Here is a 20,422-nt window from a genome sequence, read left to right on the forward strand (position 1 = left end):
TATTGTATGTACTGTGTTTATGACTGTAGGACGAATGTATTTTACTTTTCATAAAATCCTTTCTTTGTTATAATCACATTCATTTATATTTTTCTAATTTGTGTCTGTGTGTGTGTGCATCACCTGTGTGAATTATCAGTAAAGACGTGCTCAGTAAAAGGTCCAGATGGAGCAGAGTTTTCTCCTCCTTCACTGGGTCCCGTCTCCTCTGATACCTCCATAGCTTCAGTGGCTTCTTCTGCTGACTGAGAGACTGCCAGTCGGCTACACACAGGGGCTGTGGGTGCTGCAAACACAAAAACACACACGCTCAAACCCATTAGAGATGCTGTACATTTCAAAGCAACATTTTGATTAATTTATTCAGCTATTTTAAGTTGTATAATTTTCTGTCACAGTTGTAACAATGCACACACATAAACCTTTCCTGTAAATAAGTACTACCATTTTTCGCACTATAAGGTGCACTAAAAATCCTTTCATTTTCCGCAAAAAATAATCAGTGCGCCTTTTAACCCAGTGTACCTTATGTATAAATTTTAACAGTCTGGTATTAAGGAGCAGTAAAGCCACTCTCTCATGTACAGGGTTATACAGGTATTTCAGTTTAGTTCTCCAGCCTTAGCATTAGCCAGCATTAGCCACTAACCGCTATTTACCCATTCTGGGCAAAGAGGTGAGAATTATTGGCCTGTGGCCTGCTGCTAACCCCGGCTAGCACTGCTAAAGCAGCATTAGCATTACCCACTAACCGCGCTCACAATCTCCCCATTCAGAGGTAAATATGATCAACGTGTAGCCTGCTCCTAACCCTGGCTACCACTGAAAGGGCAGCCTTAGCATTAGCTGCTAACCGCACTATCCCTTTTGTTAGCCTTTTTACCATGTTAAAACAACCTACGAGGAACGAACCGCACGATAGTATCACCCGGGCTTACTAGAACACTCAGGGTTACTCTAGTGGTTAGCCACTAACGCTAATGCTCCAGCTTTAGTGCTGGAGAAATTCGAGAATCTAATCTTACTGTGATAAATGGAAGTGCTTTAATCACCCAAATACAAAGTTTTCAGGAGACAATCTGTGTAGATTAACATCCAGTGCTCGTTTGACTTTAAAAGAAAGTATTTTTTTATTACGGTTTTGTTTACCTTAGCTTAGCTTTACTACCCCTCATCACCACCCAGCGGCATTGTATAAGTTCCTTATAGTGTCTCTTAAAATGCGCCTTATAATCCGATGCACCTTATAGTGCAAAAAATACGGTAGCATAGCATGGGCTGGAGGGGTAAAAAAAACAACAACAAAAAAACAGTATTTAGCTGTGAAGCTGTGGAACTATTTTCACTGGAATAAATGTGCTTTATCCAGTACTGAGATAAGGAGTTAGTCTTCCAACATCACTAAGTCTTTAATCACTGAATGCAATCAAAACCTCACAGCAGGGCTTTTGGCATCCCGGTACTTTTGTTCATACAGTGTACACTTTCATATTACAGTATGTATTACAGTCAGAGGCTTGCCTTGTCCTTTGTCCAGCACTGGTGTGTCTGTGCGTGAGGAGCAGTTGCTGCGGACCACACTGCAGTTGGTGGCACAACCCACCAGTGTGATACCCGCTAACATACCCTCCACTCGGCCGGTGTCCTCCGAAGTGCCACCATCACCCTGCTGCTCCAGAAATATCTCTCCTGCAGGGTAATCACTTTCACTGGCAGCTGCTCACAAACACACACACATACAAACACACAGTCAAGATTTGATTTATTAAGATACATATATTAAGAGACCATTTAAAAATGATGAGTTTCTTGGATTTTATCCAACTGAAAACCTCTGGAATATAATCAAGAGAAAAATGGATGATCACAAGCCATCAAACCAAGCTGAACTGCTTGCTTGCACCAGGAGTGAGAATAAAGTTATCCAAAAGCAGTGAGTAAGACTGATGGAGGAGAACATGCCACAATGCATGAAAACTGTGATTAAAAACCAGGGTTATTCCACCAAATATTGATTTCTGAACTCTTTAAACTTTATGAATATGAACTTGTTTTCTTTGCATTATTTGAGGTCTGAAAGCTCTGCATCTTTTTTGTTAGTTCAGCCATTTCTCATTTTCTGCAAATAAATGCTGTAAATGCCAATATTTTTATTTGGAATTTGAGAGAAATGTTGTCCGTAGTTTATAGAATAAAACAAAAATATTCATGCTACTCAAACATATACATATAAATACCAAAATCAGAGAAACTGATTCAGAAACTCAAGTGGCCTCTTCATTTTTTCCAGAGCTGTATGTCCTGCTTTTTTATTACTTTATCTTGCATTTTAGCTAAAGTTTCACCACAGCTTTTTATTAAAAATCAAAGCACCAAAACAACTATCACAACAAAATAATAATGTATACAGAAAACTTCTATATTTAAAACAAAAAATTATAATTTTTTAATCCAGAACATCAGGTTTTCTGTTATAACAGATTCAATAACAATCATAAGGTTTGATCATGCAGAATGTGTGTGTGTGGCTCTCACCTGGAACACTGGAGATGCAGAGCACATGGGCATTACACACATTAAACTGGTCCACCAGTGAGCCGGGCTGGTTGGCATCAATAATGACCACCTTACTGGCTGAATGAGTGCTGGTCAGAATCCACACACGACTACTCATAGAGTCTGTCTCATGCAGCTCCTTGGGCTGAGAAAAAAAAGTGAGAGAAAATTGGGAGGGAGAGAGAGAGAGTGAGAGAGAGAGATTGACACACAATGATTTCAGAATTCTATTGGTATCGCCTGATATATATATATATATATATATATATATATATATATATATATATATATATATATATATATTTATTTATTTACAGCATTATAAGGTACGCTATGGATTAACGTCTATTTTCTGATCTATATTCATACACAAGGCGCACCGGTTTATAAGCCACTTTATGCGACACTAGTAAAAACCACGGATGTCGCCATGTTTTCCTTCTAATTCAGCAGGTCTCTCACTGGGTGGCGAGACCTATAAGGCTAAGCTAAGTAAAGCTAAGCTAGTAAACAAAACTGTAATTCTCAAAAAATATATATTTTAAAGTGAAATGAGCGCTGGATGTTAATCTACACATCATCTCCTGAGAATTGTTCATTTGGGTGAGTACAGTGCTTCCGTTTATTTACAGTAACCTTAGACTTCCAGATTTCCACTAAGGCTGGTTGCAGCAGCATTAGTATAGGCAGCTTACCGCTAGTGCTAGCTGCGGTTAGCGGCTTATGCCACTCAACAGCATTTTCCTGAGGAACCCTGAGTGTTCCAGTAAAGCCAGGGCGATATTAGCAAGCGGTTTGTCACACATAGCTTGTTTTAACATGATAAACACTCAAGCTACAGACTGATAATACTCAGCTCTGAACAGCGGAAAAGCTAGCGCTCAGTGAGGTTAGCAACTAATGCTAATACTGCTCCAGCAGTGCTAGCCGGAGTTAGCAGCAGGCTACAGGCTAATAATACCCACTTCTGAACGGTGAGAGAGCTAGCACGTTGTGCAGTTAATGACTAATGCTAATGCTGCTGGAGAACTAAACTGAAACGCCTGTATAACGCTGTACTTCAGCAGAGTGGCTTTACTGCTCCTTATATCTTGACTGGTAAAATTCATACATAAGACGCACTGACTTTTTATGGGAAAATTAAAGGATTTAAAGTGTGCCTTACAGTGCAGAAAATACAGTATTTTAAGCCGGAAAATGAATAAGCGACGCTAACAATATGTAATGAAGTAATTATTTACAAGTTCAGTTACTGCACTAAAATCAATTACTGTCACTGTTAACGGACACCTGTTCTATTGAATTGATCCAGCTAATTTAGGCTGCACTCATGACTTGGCTGGTGCTCCATTAGATACAATTACTCCATAAAAACTCTTGTAACAAATCCTCACAGCATGCTTTAGAAGAAACACTGAATAAACAGGTATCTCAACACTTCTGTTCATATAGTGTATCTCTCTGAGGTTGTATGTCCTATGTGTTGATATGTACCTTCTTCTTCTCTGGTGAGCTGTGCTCGCTCTTATTCTCTCCTCCCTCCTCCTCTCCTGTTAGAGGATCAGTCCCATTGGCTGGTAGCTTAACAGCTGGCTCCTGATTGGACGTCCTCCAGCCTGTCAAATCCACTCCGGCAGCGCACCAGAGCTACACAAAGGCAAAATACACATATTTCACGCATTTACTTCAGTACAGACGTTTTCTTTATGTTTTCATCACAGCAGAACCTGCTTTACCTTCCTGTTGGGGTCTTTCTCCACTAGAGGGCGGCAGTAGACCGGCACAGGTACATTCTTCATGCGGGTGTCCTCTTTCTCATTGGCCTGTGAGGAAACAAGGAGGCCGGGGCATTAAGTGAGCAGCTATTAGCTGTACTGAATCAAGTCACACTTAGAGAAGGCCCAGTGCTGGAAGCCTCATCGCGACCTGCTCACATTGGCCTTGCCCCAGGGCAGAAATACAGACAGAGAGGCAGGGTTAATCTGTGGGCCTACTGAGAGAATAGCCAATCTTGGAATTTCAGGCTGATTTTCTAATGATCTGGCAACCATTGCCAAGAAGCAAGGAATTTGTTTGGAGGGTGGGGGGTACTATATATGGATATATAAGTAGTTTAGGCAATGATCTGGCAACCAGTGCCAAGAAGCAAGCAATTTGATTGATTGGAGGTGCGGGGCCTATATGGTGTACATGACAATAAGAGTAGTTTAGTATCATTTTTACATCTTTGTTATGTGATTACCACAGATGTAAGCTTTATTAAAAGCATATTTATGCACACTTTTGTATTAAGGGTTATTACAAAACTGCAAAACTCCACAGTTGCTAATCTCACTCATTATCAGTTCCTTGTTAAACCCAGCAAAGAACCTTAAATGATTTTGTCACTTCTACAGGAATGGGGCTCTGGTTAGGTGTACTGGGCTGCTGGGCAGCTTGTAGCATTAGGTGGGGTTAGGTTAAGGCAGGGACGGGGTGGCGCGGGAGAGGTGCATGCTGGTCCTCTGCCGGTCGGACTTGCCTGCGGCCTCTTTGCTGCGGCGTCCTGAGCGGTGTCCGCCTGGGAGGCCGTCTGCGGGAGATCACAGTTAGAGCCGCGGTGACACACTGTCACCACTGGCAACCTTGACACACAAAAATCTCACCAAACTCACCAAACACATGTCTCTCCACATGTGCTACCTGACCGCATGATTCCGTACACTCAAAAAAAAAAAAGGTTATGCTGGTGAGATACAGATAAATTACATTTGGCACTTACCATCTCTGTATAGTCTTACCCCTTCCAGGCTATTGTCTTCTAACTGGTAACTAAAGCAAGTGAAATCTTTCTCTATTGCGAGTTTAGTGCTTATAATCTGGGGTGTAGTAATGAATTTGCGAGCCATATGTTTTGTCAATCTAATCTTTATAAGTAAAACTCACACCTACCCTATTGGCACTCACCATCACTGTGTAGTCTTTCCCCTTCTCAGGCTATTGTTTTTTAATGCAAAGTGTTTTTCCCCCAAATAATAAAAATATGTTACTAAAATGTGTTAATAAAATGTGTTACTTTATTACTTGTACTTGTAGACTAGGGGTGGGCGATATGGACCTAAAATAATATCACAATATTTCATGGTATTTTTTTGATAACGATACTCTTGGCGATATGACGAAACACTGAAGTAAAACAATTATTTCAAGAATACCCTACTGCAACAAAATTAAAATAAAATTTTATAAATGCATACAATATGATATGGCACACCCCTAACTGAGATATTAAAAAATACAAAAAAAAAAAGATCAGATTTCAATAATGTCCATATGATGTCAATAGATAAGAAGTCAATAATCCAGGATTAAAGTAAAGTAAATTATACTGGACAAATACAATCAGTCTCTAATAGATATATATAGATATATATATAATGGGAAATGAGAACAGTGTGATTTTTTCTTTTGATAAAAACAGCAAAAAGTAGTATCCTGAAGTGATAATAATGCCCACACACAAGATGTGATTTGGCATGGCCACCCCATAATTAATTATATTGGCTACTGACAGTTTGGGGATGGAGGGTGCCTTTTCTGGGTTGTGGTGATGAATTTTCATGCTTCATGTTCAGGCAATTCAACCTTGATGAGTAAATCCCACATATTTCCTATTAGATCCTGGCACCATCTAGTTGCATACTGAGTGTGTAGACTCTCGTCCTCTATCTGACAGTTTGTAATTAATACTGGCCTTAGAGTTGAAGGTCATTAGAGAAAACAGATTTTATTGTCTAAATAAATCAAGCTCAGTTTAGCTGGACAAGCATGTAAAAAGATCTATACATATTATAACTTTGAATTGGATTGGCCAAAGTCTGTTTTTGTCAAACAAGGGATTTGTGTGGTATCAAAAAATATTTTCATATTGAGAAAACACAATTCCTTTAGATGGAACCACAGTCTGTGATTAAATGAAGCTTGTTTATAGTGTTATTTTGAGTGTAGGAATCACGACAGGAATTAAAGATTTTACCTGACTTGATTATACTATATAACCTGTATATAACCAGTTCAGATCTGTAATGCTTAGAAAACCAGCAAGTGGGTTATCTCAAACACCTGCAATGGAGCATTCTGCCCTCAGCTTCAGGATCTTTCTGGTGAAGAACGTCACTAGGACATGTCCCAGCACAGATGCTCTCGTTCTCTTATTTTGTGTTTCACCTCTATTTCATTAAGCTAGGACACACACTACAATTCCCATAATCCCTTGCCTCACTCAGAGGTTTAAGGGGCCCATGTTCTATTTTTTTAACATTTATGTAACATTTATTAACCAATGACAGTACTTTACTTTTCAGGTTATATTTATTGTTTCCTTCAGGACTGGTGTACTATATGAAGTAAAAAATATTTCTGAGATGAATTTCTAACTTAGGGACATACAAGTTCCCATACATGAATAACCATATATCAGTTTTAAAGCTGCACATGTTAAAAAGCAGTTTTCTTAAATGACTATATGGACTCAGCTAAGGCTATGTGATGAACCCTTCAGATTTCCTCCAGTCATACTGGACTCCCCCTCCTGAGACAGAGCTGCTTCAGCCTCCAGGAACGAGCAGCGAGTGTGGAGGTGAGAGGTGAGCTGTGGTGGAGGGGAAGGCGAGGGGTTGCGCTACCTGTTTAAAGCGAGGCGGGACACTCCAGCCACAGGCCTGCATGAGGCCGTCGTCCCGGCGCATGTGCTCACGGACCTGCCGGTACTGCTCACGACGCTGCTCCCGGCGGGCCGACAGCGCCGTGTCGCTGAGGAGAGACGCAACACCATTACTGGGCAGTCTAAGGGAGCGAAGAGAGAGAGAGAGACAGGGAGGGGCAGCGGTCAGCGAAAGAGAGCGCCAGAGAGCCAGCCAGCCAGCCACAGACAAAAAGAGCACATGAGAGAGAGAGAAAGAGAGAGAGACAGATAGATAGAGAGAGAGAGAGAGAGAGAGCAAGAAAGAAAGGGAGAAAGAGAGAGAGAGAAAAAGAGAAATAGATGCATGGAACTGTGGGTTAGACGTGAGACACAAAGGACAGTCACACTGAGACACACACTGAAGACATAAAGACACAGACGCTTGGAGAAGCCCAGCTGTGAGCATGCAAGCATTGAACTGGGACTTGGATGTTGATTTGATGAGAAACTACAGAGAGAATAGAACAAGTGAATAGAAAAAAGTGTTTGCAAATGAGCTAGGGCCTGAACGATAGATCAGTTTATAGCTAAGCTAAAGTAAAGAAAACTGTCCTAAAAAAAAAATAATTATTATACAAGCACTGAATGTTAACCTACACAGATTTATCTCCTGAAATCTGTGTAGGTTAAGTAAAATGCGAAAGTAAGCTTTGTTTTCCAGATTTCCACTAAGGCTGGGTGCAGCAGCATCAGCATGTGGTGTGTTTATGTGTGCTTGCGGGTGTGTGTTCGCAGTTAAGGCAGCACAGCATTGCAGAGAAAACTTAAAGTTAGAGCTCAGAAGAGACAACAGGGTCATGGAGAGAGACAACACACATGATATCATATTATGACAACAAACAATTACGATCTTATTGAAGGTGTGTGATGACAGTGACGTGTGAACACAGCAGAGTGCTTGGCTGACAGACAAATCCAGGAACAACAACACTGTGTGTGTTTATGTACAATATGTTTGATCCCGCATGAGGAGAGGTGTGTTTATTTATTTATTTTTTTCTTTCTTTTTGGGTTTACCTGCTTTGAATTCAAACTGTTCTGCAATTGGGTTCAACAACCCTCTGGGCTGGAGAGCTACTAGTCTGTAGCACTCCATCCCATTACACTTCATTTTCCACTACAGATTTTTTTTTTTGTGGCCTGAAACTTAATGGCTTGGAAAATATCTGGCAACCCCTGACATACAGTATGTGTATGTTTATGTATTATGTTTGTGTGTGTCAGGTGTGGCGTGCTCTCACTCTTCAGGAAAGAACTCGAGTGTGCGGTTGGAGGTGGAGATCTGGCACATGGTGTGTGAGCGTCTCTGGTTAAAGCCTGCAGGTGCTTTGTAATGAATATTGACACTGGTGTAGGGCCTCTTGACCGGAGGAGGACTGGCTGAAGAACTGAAGAGACGAGCAAAGCTGGAAGAAAAAGAGATGGAGATTAACAGAATAAGACAACACTAGTTTTTATTTTCTCTGCGATTGTAAAAATATATATAATTGTAATAATTTGAAATGGCACAATAACATTTTTCCTTTCTGATAACATTACTGCAATCTTAAACTTGTCACATTTAAAGCTATATCAATCCAATATATGTTCCTTAACAATCTACTAAGCTTTAAAATGAGCTAATAATTAAAGAACTTCACTAATGAGCACCTAAACGTAGGCCATGGTGCTCAAACTACTCAAATATTCCATAAAAACCTATCCTTTTTAAAGGTAGACATAGCTTAGAACTGCTACAACAGATATCACTGATATGCCCTTTTAATATGATATGCAATTTTAAGTCTCATAGGAACTCACAATTGCCAGATGGTTGATTTCTTCTTCTCTTGCATTTGAGGACTCTCCCTGGAAGCTCTGTACAAAAAAGATACAAATTATGTAAATGAATACAGAGATGTAAAAAGGAGAACATGCCATCTTAAAATACATGTGTAATATATGGATATAAAGTGAACATTATCATTGTTGACAGCCTTACAGCAACTTTACCTTGAGACATAATCAAAATCTTCTGTTTCCAACTTAAAAATTAAAAGCCAGTGATGGTGCCACAGAATGAGTATTTTTGAGAGGTTTTACATTTACACCAACCTTTTACTTTACATTTACATAAGCCACTTTGTACAACTTTGTTTTGTACTGTCTGTGGTTGGCATCTATCTGAAGAGATTTTAGCTAGGGATATTTTTTAGCCTAGGACCAAGTTGCTTCTCCTGGTTTAGTTTTACAGACAGGGATTAAGCTTGGTCCTAGACAAAATTTTCCTTTAATGGGAAAATCTCCATACAAGGCTAGGCTTAAATACTGTTTGGGTAACTGCCCTATTAAGTTTAAGATACTATTCTGTGAACATTGCCACATTTTGGTATAGGCATTTTTTTAGGCTCTGTTTTGTGCCCTCTCTGGGTTCCGGTAGCCGATGGCAAGCTACATAAACAGGATTCGAACCCGCAGTCTCTTGATCATAGTGACAGCACTTAGCCCTCTGACATTTTCTTTTTTTTTAGTGAAAAGATACAGTGTTTAAAGTTTAAGGTATGTAACTTTCATGTACTGAACTCTCATTATTTAACTATGCCAATATATAGTTTTCATTTTAGAGAACTTGTAACATCTGCTACTATTACATAACAAACTAGTAAAAAAGAGCATTTTCTAATACGATTTAAAAAAAGGAAAAACAGCAACGAGTTTTCCTTTATCTCTCTGATTATTCTCTGACTGTATATGCAGGTGCATGTGAGTGTATGACCCTGACCGAATCATCTCAGTCCAGCGGACGGCTTCCTGCAGCTCCATCAGTCTCTCTTTGTACTGGTTGCGCTCCATCAGCACCCGTGCCATCTCCACTCGTGTGAACCTGCGGCGCTGAGTCATGGCCACATCGTCCTGCAGCGTAGACGAATACTACACCATTCACACACAGCCCAGTGCAGAGCCACACACACAGACCACAGCAGCAGAAGCGCAAGGTTAGTCGTTTAGAGCTTCAGCAGAGCATGTCATGGATGTTACAGTAAAATGCTGATAAGATAATAAGAGGTTAAACAGCATAAAAAAATCAAGATATCATGTGCCAAAGCAACAACACTGGCCAGTGAAATGGCTTAAGGATAAAAAGTTACTTTTAAAATGACAGTCTGCAGATTACTTTTACTTACTTTATTACTTTTGTTTTTCACTAGAACTACAAGGCTAATGTAGCTAACACTGTTAGCCATGATGCTAACAGTCAGAATCGATAGGACTGGAGCCACAATGTTAACAGACACTGCAGCTAGGCTCTGTAAGGATGGAATGGGTTAACCATGATGCTAACAGTCAGAATCGATAGGACTGGAGCCACAATGTTAACAGACACTGCAACTGGGCTCTGTAAGTTTGGAATGGGTTAGCATTTATGCTAACAGTCAGAATCGATAGGGCTGGAGCCACAACATTTACAAACCCTGCAGCTGGGCTCTGTAAGTTTGGAATGGGTTAGCATTTATGCTAACAGTCAGCATTGGCAGAGTTGGAGCCACATTGTTAACAGACACTGCAGCTAGCCTCTGTAAGTTTGGAATGGGTTAGCATTTATGCTAACAGTCAGCATTGGCAGAGTGGGAGCCACATTGTTAACAGACACTGCAGCTGGCCTCTGTAAGTTTGGAACGGGTTAGCTGTGATGCTAACAGCCACTCATGGTTTAAACCACAATGCTAACAAACACTGCAGCTGGACTTGGAAGGTTTAAAGCAGGTTAGCTGCGATGCTAACGGCCACACTCGGCAGGGTTGGAGCCTCAATACAGTTCGCTCGATGATTTTGAGTCGCATTATTTGTCTTGTCTGATGCAAATGAATAGTTATAGTCTTTTATTGCTACATTGCAAATTCAAAAACAAACATGTCTTGGATGACTGAGACTAATTTCTCCTGAAAAAAAAAAACAAATAAGTAAGCGGGATTAATTGGATTGGGATGGCTTGTATTATCCGGCATTATGGTATTTATACTTCCACTTACATCTTCTCCTCCTTCATCTTTGGAGTCCTGAGATGCTCCCAGAGCCTCAGCTCTCAGCCTGAGAAACAAGAAAGCGAATTTCAGTTGGTCACAGTCTGATAATGAAAATAATGGACACAGAAATGCATTGCAACAGTCACAGATGGAGAAGTCCGTCCTCATGTTACCTCTTCAGCTCTTCCTCCAGCTCCTTCACTCTGGAGTCCACTTTGTTTTTGGACTGTTTGACGGCCTCCAGCTCTTCCCTCAGAACCTCCTGTTCTCCTGACAACTCGTCCACTTTGGCGATCAAGTCGTTCTTCACAATGTTTAGAGCGTTCCTATACAGAGTGGAGAGACGAGAATCACATAAAATCAAGTATTCATATGCCACCATGTAGAGTAATGAAGCAGTAACTTAAGAAAATCAAAGTGGGGTGGGCGACCAGAATCCGCATCAGGGTTTGTGTCTTTGTTACATTGTTTACATGAATCCGGTAAGATTTGGTTTCACACTGCAGTTTAGTGAGCGGGCTGAAAAAAAACAGCTATGTAGGCTTTGTCTCTCTATACTTCATATTTATTGGATTGTGGAATATTAATTATGAGTTCAGCGAGTTGCTTTGCCAAATTCGAGCTCTATGTCAAAATCCGACTCCCCTTTACAAGCATGTGTGCCCTGTCGCTCGTGAAGCAGAATGAGTGTGAAAGATTATCCTCAGATTCCTTTTATTTCCAGTTCTTTTTTTCCAATATGCTATACCATATTTCTGAACATAAGAAGAAAATAAGAACATAATACAAAGAATTTCAGCATGAAAGCACATATTTTAATATGTGACAATCTCTGCTGTTTATAACAAACCAAACCATATGAAAATTGGGTTAACACCTTCCTCAGTACTAATAAATGCACTGGGCACCAGTTGTTACGCCAGGAGGCATTATGGGATGTAAACAGTGTTTTTTAATAAGCTTCTTGTGCACTTTAAAGTTATTAATGCTTCGTTTTAAATGTCAGATCTCTCTGTATTCTACCAAGGAGGTGTAGAGCCACTTTGAGCTTGGATAATGGTTTAAAAAGCTATTTATCTGGGTAAAATATGCCTCAAAGCGCCCGTTGTACAGAGTGCTGGGCAAAAAGTACAAAATTACTGAATCTCAGAAAGCTGTGGGAGAGCAGGGGTGTGCTATTCAACAAAGGTAAGTACTTTTTTATCATGTTTTACTACAGCAAAAGTACGTTTTATAACGTAGTTGTCCTTTTACAGCTGCTAAAAAAACATCCTAAACTTTGTTTTGAGCCAACTACTTTTCTAAACAGGATTGGGCTTGCAGAATATAAACACATTGTCTTCTTGAAGCGTTCAACAGGAAGTCAAAAATAATGAGAGACTGGACAGACATATTTATTTCAACTTTGGACTTATACCATTGTTGTAAGGCAGGGGTCACCAATCCAGTCCAGAAAGGGCCGCTGTGGTTGCGGGTTTTCATTCCAACCAGGCACGGGCACACCCTCTATGGGTGGCCACCTGTTTGGGGACTGAGACTGAGGCTGATTGAACAGGTGGAATCAGGTGTGCCACAGCTTTGTTGTAATGAAAGCCTGCACCCACACCGGCCCAATGTGGACAAGATTGGTGACCCCTGTTGTAAGGGGTCGGCCAGTGCTGCCAGCGGCCAGCAGGGGGCGAGCACAAAAACCCCAGAATGCCAGAAGGTAATCAGTGCAAACGAGACACACCTGCTGGCACTGGTATATAAGACCAAGGAAAGCAGCACACTCTTGCCACACCTTTGTAGAGGGGTGACCGGTAACATAGGGTACTGAAGAAAATAATAGAAAATAAAAAGAAAATAAAAGGAAAAGAAAAGATCTCATAAAAAAGAGAGGAAAATAAGAGATCTGAAGAGAAAGCAAAAACTTACAAATGAAATAAAGAAAGAAAGAAAGAAAGAAAGAAAGAAAAAGAAAGAAAGAAATAAAGAAATAAGAAAGAAAGAAAGAAAAAGAAAAGAGCTCAAAAGAAATAGACTTCTTTTAGCAAGTCTGTCCTAAGTTTCCTTTTTAGTTTGTTTGCCTTTCCTTTGTTTGAGCAATGCCATGTGGCATCTCCTTTGTTTAGTTTTCCCGCCTTTTTCCCTCCTCAGTTAAGAGGGTGTTATTCCAACAGCTGCCTGTCCTTCCCAGTAGCGCAGGAGTAGAGTGTTGGCCCAGCACTGTCAAGGGTGGGAGTTCGAGCCCAGCGTAAAGCAGTCCCTCTCACACCACTTCACATCCATAAATCCTTACATAATCCTTACACACATATTACTTACCTCTTTGCACTTGGGTCCAGTCCTTAATAGTCCCGTGACAATTGTATGTTATACTGGCATAATGTAAGCTAACTGAGATAAGAAATGACTGCAGAAATGTATAGATTTGCTACGAGTAGTAAAATCATGATATGTGGGGCCTTTTGTAGGTTAGTATTTTACTTTTTTTAAAGGGTTTCTTTTTCTCTTCTTCATATAGAGGTCAGTGTAATTTGTATCTGTGTAGGAATATGTAATGGTTTATAATCTACCAGTATTGATTTGTGTTTTCCCTGGAAGTCCATGGCTTTGTATATAGATATAGTATATGTATGACCTTATAATGCAAAAACAAAAAATAAATAAATAAATATTGCTCACAAAAAAACAGACTGACTCATTTTCCTGTAATTGGTCTAGAAAAGTGTTTTTCTCACACTGCAGATGAACCGGACCGTGGTTCAGTAGATCTGGACTGAGACCACCTCTGAAACCAATGCAGGTGTGAAAGCAGCCTTAAGGAGTATTAAGTGTCTATGTTTCAATAAAAACATTGTTATTTAACGCAAGGTATCAATATGATATATCACAATATCAAATCAATACATTGTCCCACTTCTAATGATGACATTTCAAAATTCACACACATTCTCACAAAAATGTGTGACTTACTTGGTCTCCAGCAGCTGTTTGTTCTCTGTGAGCAGGTTCTCCACCTCTTTGCCCATCCCTGTGAAGCACATTATTATTATTAGCAGCAGTAAAAAAATCATTAACCTCTAAAACAGATGAACAGCAATTATTACAGGATCAGCCCTTAAGTATAGATCATTAACACAACATAGCTTTCAGTAATAGGCAATGTTCACCATTAGTGTTACCATCGATTCATAATTCATAATAAAGACAGGAATCACTGGAGATATTTGTGGGTATTTGTGAAAAGACGGGAGAAGGCACAAACACAGACCAACTCAGGATGAAAGGTTTAATAATAAAAAAAACTGAGAAAGATAAGACTAGGCCTGTCACAATAGCCAATTATTTTGAACACATTGCCTCAGAAAAATAAAAACAGCAATAAACGATAAGATACTTTAAGATAATTTTTTTCCACTTAACCGGCTGAAATCAATCTTAGTGGGGACTTAGTTGGGTCATCTTCATTGACAAGTGCCACTTTTTTCTTGGTGATTAGAATATATACAGCTCTGGGAAAAAATAAGAGACCACTTAAATAGAATGAGTTTCTTCGATTTTACAAAATTTTAAACCTCTGGAATATAATCAAGAGGAAGATTGATGATCACAAGCCATCAAACCAAGCCGAACTGCTTGAATTTTTGCACCAGGAGTGGCATAAAGTTATCCAAAAGCAGTGTGTAAGACTGGTGGAGGAGAACATGCCAAAACTGTGACGAAAAAGCAGGGTTATTCCACTAAATATTGATTTCTGAACTCTTAAAACTTTATGAATATGAACTTGTTTTCTTTGCATTATTTGAGGTCTAAAAGACCTTATTTCGAAATTTGGAAGAAATGTTGTCCGTAGTTCATAGAATAAAACAACAATGTTCATTTTCCTTAAACATAAACCTATAAATAGCAAAATTAGAGAAACTGATTCAGAAACTGAAGTGGTCTCTAATTTTTTTCCAGAGCTGTATATATAGGTATGTATATATCTGTTTAAATATCCCAAAAATATAAATAATAACTGAACTAAAACCAGTGTTTAAGCAAAGCAAACATAATTAATACGTAAAAACAATGGGCAGTATTGTACAAGAAGTCGATAATACTGTATTATTATTGTGACAGGCCATGATCAGACAAATGCACATCGTTTTTATAGATTAAAAAATAAAATGCGCTTATTTATACACTATTTATACATTTAATTAATGCAAAATTAAAAGTACAGCAAAAGCTGGCCATCCAGAAGCACAGCACCAAGCAGCCTTAGCTAAAGGGAAGCAACACATAAAAAAGCAACACATAAAAAAGGACATAACAGCATAAAGGGAACGGAGGGGAGGGGCTTATCACACAAATCTTATCACACAGTTGAAAGCATGGGAGACTGATATGGAGCCACATACACACACAAAGACACACATATATACACACAAACACAGAGGAATCAGGAGGGCCAGAGCCTTACCAAAGAAATCATCCCGCACTGAGAGAGAGCGAGGGCAGGAGGGGCAAGAAGCAGGCCAGAAGAATGTAGGAGTAGAAAGATAGGCAGAAAAAGAGAGAAAGAAGGGGAAAAGTGGATGACGATCAGGATGAAAAGTAATGAAAAGAATGGAACAGAAAGAGGCAGAAAGAGAAAAGAGGGGTAAACATTTGTTGACAAAAGTTCTGAATGAGGGCTATGTGTTAACTCACATATATACAGTCATACACACTCGCACACATGAATAAGTACACTTACACACACACACACACACACACAAACTACAGAGGAGAACGTTTAGACAGAACCAATTTTAGCACATTCTAAGTGTTATTTAATGTGTTATTTAAGTGAGGTTAGCTGTCACCTCTTTTCCAACTGCCGCAAATCACTAATAACTTTTACTGGACGACATGGTAAAAATTTATAACGTGATATACAGTGCAACATAGCGTCTCATTTGTCTCAAAGTTTTTCTGTTTTTATTTTTTTCTACATTGTATAATAATACTGAAGTCACCCAGACTATGAAGGAACACATAAGGAATCATGTAGTAACTTAAGTGTTAAACTAACCAAAATACTTAGGTGGCTCTTATCCTGGGTGCTGTTAACTTGTGCTTTCTGAGGCTGATATCTGATGTACTTATCCTATGCAACAGAGGTAACTCTGCAGCAGTCCTGATAAGAGCCAGTTTCATCATAATGCGTTTGATAGTGTGACTGCACTTAATGATACACCTCAGGTTCTTGAAGTGTTGCGAATTGACCGACCTTCATTTCTTAAAGTATTTTTTTACTTTACTTTGCTGAGTGATTGCCAAGAGTGGGCAAAGTTGGCATGAAAAGCAAAAGGTTCTACTTTAAAGAATCTAAAGTATAAAACATATTTTGGCTTGTTTAGATTCTTCAAAGTACAACTTTTTGTACACTCTTGGCATCATTCTCTCAGTCGGCTTCATGAGGTAGAACTTGGAATGGTTCTCCAACTGTCCTAAAGGAGTTCTAGAGGTGATGAGAACTTTTTAAAATATGTATGTGTATGTATATATATATATATATATATATATATATATATATATATATATATATATATATATATATATATATATATACATAAACTATATATATAATATATATATATATATATATATATATATATATATATATATATATATATATATATATATATATATATATATTTATACACTATATAAATAGTGTATCTATGCAGAAAGAGGTGTGTCCAAACTATACTGTATATCAAGTGAAGTTTTTTTTATTTTAAGACTTCTATATAGAACCTAAAAAACAGAACCTTCTACCAGCTATATTTAGTGTATGAGAAGAACTGTGTTCATTTGGCGAGTTTTAAACATGCCCAGCGTTATCAGCTTTATCTGAAGCTACTGCAAGGTTTCACATTTCAAGCTGCCCTTCAAATGCTCTTTTTGAGGAACTGTTTTAAATGCAGAGAGTAGCTGACAGAGTGTACTAAGAGCACATGCTGCTACAGGTTTCTCCTGATCTACAGATCAAGATCCCACACTTGTGTCTGGAAAGATTTTCAGTTACCGCATTCTACGGATTATAAGGCGGGCTATCAATAAACATGTATTTTCTGGTCTATTTTCATACATAAAGCACACCAGATTATAAAGCACATTTTAAACGACAATAGTAAGGAACAAGGGTGTCGCCATGTTTCCCTTCTACAGTAAGCTTTCTCTTACAGTAAGCTTAGATTTCCAGCATATTAGCGTAGCTTGCAGCGCTTAGCGCTAGTAAATGTTGCCCGACAGCGCAACACTGAAGAATATTCCAGTAACCCGGGGCGCTATCAGTAGCTTGTTTTAACACGGTAAACACGCAGGTTACAGGCCGACAATACTCGCCTCTGAACAGCGAAAGAACAAGCGCTATGGTCAGCGCCTAATGCTAATGCTGCTCCAGCCTCAGTGCTGGAGAAACTTCACTGAAACTCCTGTATAATGTTGAACTTCAGCGGAGTGGCTTTACTGCTCCTTACAACCTGACTGGTAGAATTCATACATAAGGGGCACCGGATTTTAAGGTGTGCTGATGATTTTTGGGAAAATTAAAGTATTTTAAATGCGCCTTATATTACAAAAAATATGGTATCATTACCTCTCCAGTAGTCGTAAATCAAGGTATAATCTTTTAGACATTTGGAATTTGAAGTCAGTAAAGACCACACTGTTCAATTCGATTCCTGGAGCTCTAAGCTTTACAGAGATCCGGCTTCAAGCCTCTTTTGAGCAAGGCTTTGAAGATAGACTCCAGTCAAAACAAAACATGGAACCATCACTACATCTGTTGTAAACATGTCTGCTTCCCTTTTAAGGCCTAAGTGTACCAAGTTTGCTCAAATTTCCTTCCATATTTCACACTTATTAGAGCCTGATGACGTACAGTACCAGTCAAAAGTTTGGACACACTCCTTCTTGTTTTATGTGTTTTCTCTTTGATTTGATTATTTTATACATTGTAGATTTATATAAAAGACATAAGAATGCACATGCAACCGCAATGACGTAAATAGAAAAGTGTTAAAGAAGCCATAATATGTTTTATACTTTAGATTCTTCAAAGAAGCACTTTTTGCTTTTATGCCAACTTTGCACACTCTTGGCAATATTATCTCAGTCAGCTTCTTGAGCTAGAACCTGGAACGGTTCTCCAACTTTCTTAAAGGGGTTCTGGAGGTGCTGAGCTCCTGTTTACTGCTTATCCTTCACTCTGTCTGCGCTCCAACTCGTCCCAAACTAAGTTTGGGTTTTTATTTCTGGTGTTTTGATTGTTACTGTCTTAGCGGCTTAATTTAGCAAAGATTATAAAGCAAAAAATACAGAATCAATATAATCTCTGAATTTAACTCTAATTACATCTCTCTCTCTCTCTCTCTCTCTCTCTCTCTCTCTCTCTCTCTCTCACACACACACACACACACACACACACACACACACACACACATAAAGGCTCTTGCTTGTTTGCCAGGCATACCATATCTCCCTCACAAAAATCCAGGGAAGTACCAGAATTAAAATGTGATTTTTTTCTTTTTATAATTAACACCACCGATATAAATATGCACTAATTCTTATGTTAATTTTTATATACATTGTAATATCTAATATTAAACTCTAACATCCTGAGAAGAAAGAAATTGCGATTAACCGAATCGAGATTATTATTATTTTTTTTTAAACATTGAAGTTGGTATGAATAGGCCTTTCGGAAAACCACGTCTGATTTTTTCTGAAGGAGCAAAACACTTTCGCCAAACTAAAAGCAAAGGATGTCTTATAGCTATTAAGGAGCTGGATATAACAATTGTATTGCCCAATCCCTTTTATAATTTGTACCCATATCCCCTTGGTTTGGAGGGTAAACCTTACCCTTGAAGAAGACTTTAGCAGAGGCTGCATCATTTAAGGTTGAACAGGAAATTTATCTAGGTAGCCACCTTAAATGATGCAGCGCCTGCTCTCTGTTGTATCCTTTAAATTGGAACAGGAGATGTCGCTAGCTAGACATTAAACAATGGTAATATAGTGGTTATCGTCATTTTTAACAAGGAAAATATTTGGGTTGGTGGGTTTCTTTGGTCGCTTGTGCCACCATCTTTCTAGTGATTTCTAATAACCCTCTGTTTTGTGTGTGCCTCTGAAAAATTGTCAGTTTGAAGGGCCATGTAGCCCTAATAGTTCTCGAATCCCTCCAGTCTAACAAGAATCAAGACATCCTACCCCTAGTGGTGGATGTGCAAAACAGAGGGATAGAGCTAAATGGTGGGGTCAAGGGGTGTAATGGGATTGGGCCTACATTTAACCTCAGTGATGAATAATAATAATATAATATTGAGATGCTTATAATGGTTTTGATTACCTGGATCATGTGCTAGGTTTTTAATTAGGAGTGGATGGTGGTAGATCTCCTGAAAATGGTCTGGGTAGCAATTTACTATGCTAATCTTCCTTCATTCTTAAAGCTCCCTCTTACTCTCTTAACACCTCTAACGCACTAACTACTTCTAACCTAATTCCTCTTCCCCTCCGTCACTCCTCTATCCCATTATTTCCCTTTGACCTCCTTTAAGCCCTATCTAAAGATGTTATTACCTTCTATTACTTTTGTACTTGACTATTGTAAGTCGCTTTGGACAAAAGCGTCTGCCAACTGTTATGTAATGTAATGTAATGTAACTGACAGCTGTACGCATGCATTTGTTGACAAGCTGACGATACAGAACCAGCATAGAAGCCTTCAAAATTTAAAGTGGCATAGATATGTCATTCTTCCTATTACAGTCAGGAAACCCATATAAAATTATTTTAAATCTATTAGTTTAGTAAAGTAAAACTGATACATAGTTTTGCTTTAAAGTCCAATATTCTCTGAATCTACAAAACAATCACACTACTCTCAATGTTTATTTTATACAAAACAAGACAAAGTGTAAAAATAAAAAGAGCAGAGAAATAAAGAAAACAATATGGACCAATCAGTGATTGGATACACACCTGAGAATTCCCCTAGGGGCATGGCCAGGAGTAGCACACACAGGAAGGAAGCACAGAGAGGGGTCAAGGGTCAGTGAGTGAGACGGCCATTCAAATCAAAGCTCCACCTTCACACTGAGATAAACAA

The 20,422-nt window shown here is 38.9% G+C and overlaps 1 protein-coding gene across 11 annotated transcripts in view; it reads right to left on the minus strand.

Annotated features, from left to right (window-relative positions):
- mapk8ip3 (mitogen-activated protein kinase 8 interacting protein 3) overlaps positions 1–20,422 on the minus strand; it is a 70,417-nt gene that overhangs the window by 13,305 nt on the left and 36,690 nt on the right. For 2 of the 11 annotated variants that reach the window (XM_049467660.1, XM_022672220.2), the window contains 15 exons: positions 20,296–20,307; positions 15,734–15,751; positions 14,242–14,299; positions 11,457–11,609; positions 11,290–11,347; positions 10,041–10,189; positions 9,080–9,136; positions 8,521–8,685; positions 7,221–7,380; positions 5,078–5,128; positions 4,293–4,379; positions 4,051–4,203; positions 2,536–2,701; positions 1,522–1,716; positions 124–286 (listed from right to left, as the gene is read on the minus strand). In XM_049467660.1, the coding sequence (XP_049323617.1) occupies positions 124–286; positions 1,522–1,716; positions 2,536–2,701; positions 4,051–4,203; positions 4,293–4,379; positions 5,078–5,128; positions 7,221–7,380; positions 8,521–8,685; positions 9,080–9,136; positions 10,041–10,189; positions 11,290–11,347; positions 11,457–11,609; positions 14,242–14,299; positions 15,734–15,751; positions 20,296–20,307 (1,645 nt within the window). The remainder of the gene's footprint in view (positions 1–123; positions 287–1,521; positions 1,717–2,535; positions 2,702–4,050; positions 4,204–4,292; positions 4,380–5,077; positions 5,129–7,220; positions 7,381–8,520; positions 8,686–9,079; positions 9,137–10,040; positions 10,190–11,289; positions 11,348–11,456; positions 11,610–14,241; positions 14,300–15,733; positions 15,752–20,295; positions 20,308–20,422) is intronic. The other 9 variants (XM_022672284.2, XM_022672251.2, XM_022672270.2 and 6 more) reach the window with 8 other exon arrangements.

Source organism: Astyanax mexicanus, chromosome 19 (assembly GCF_023375975.1).
Source record: "Astyanax mexicanus isolate ESR-SI-001 chromosome 19, AstMex3_surface, whole genome shotgun sequence".
Lineage (NCBI taxonomy): Eukaryota > Metazoa > Chordata > Actinopteri > Characiformes > Acestrorhamphidae > Astyanax > Astyanax mexicanus.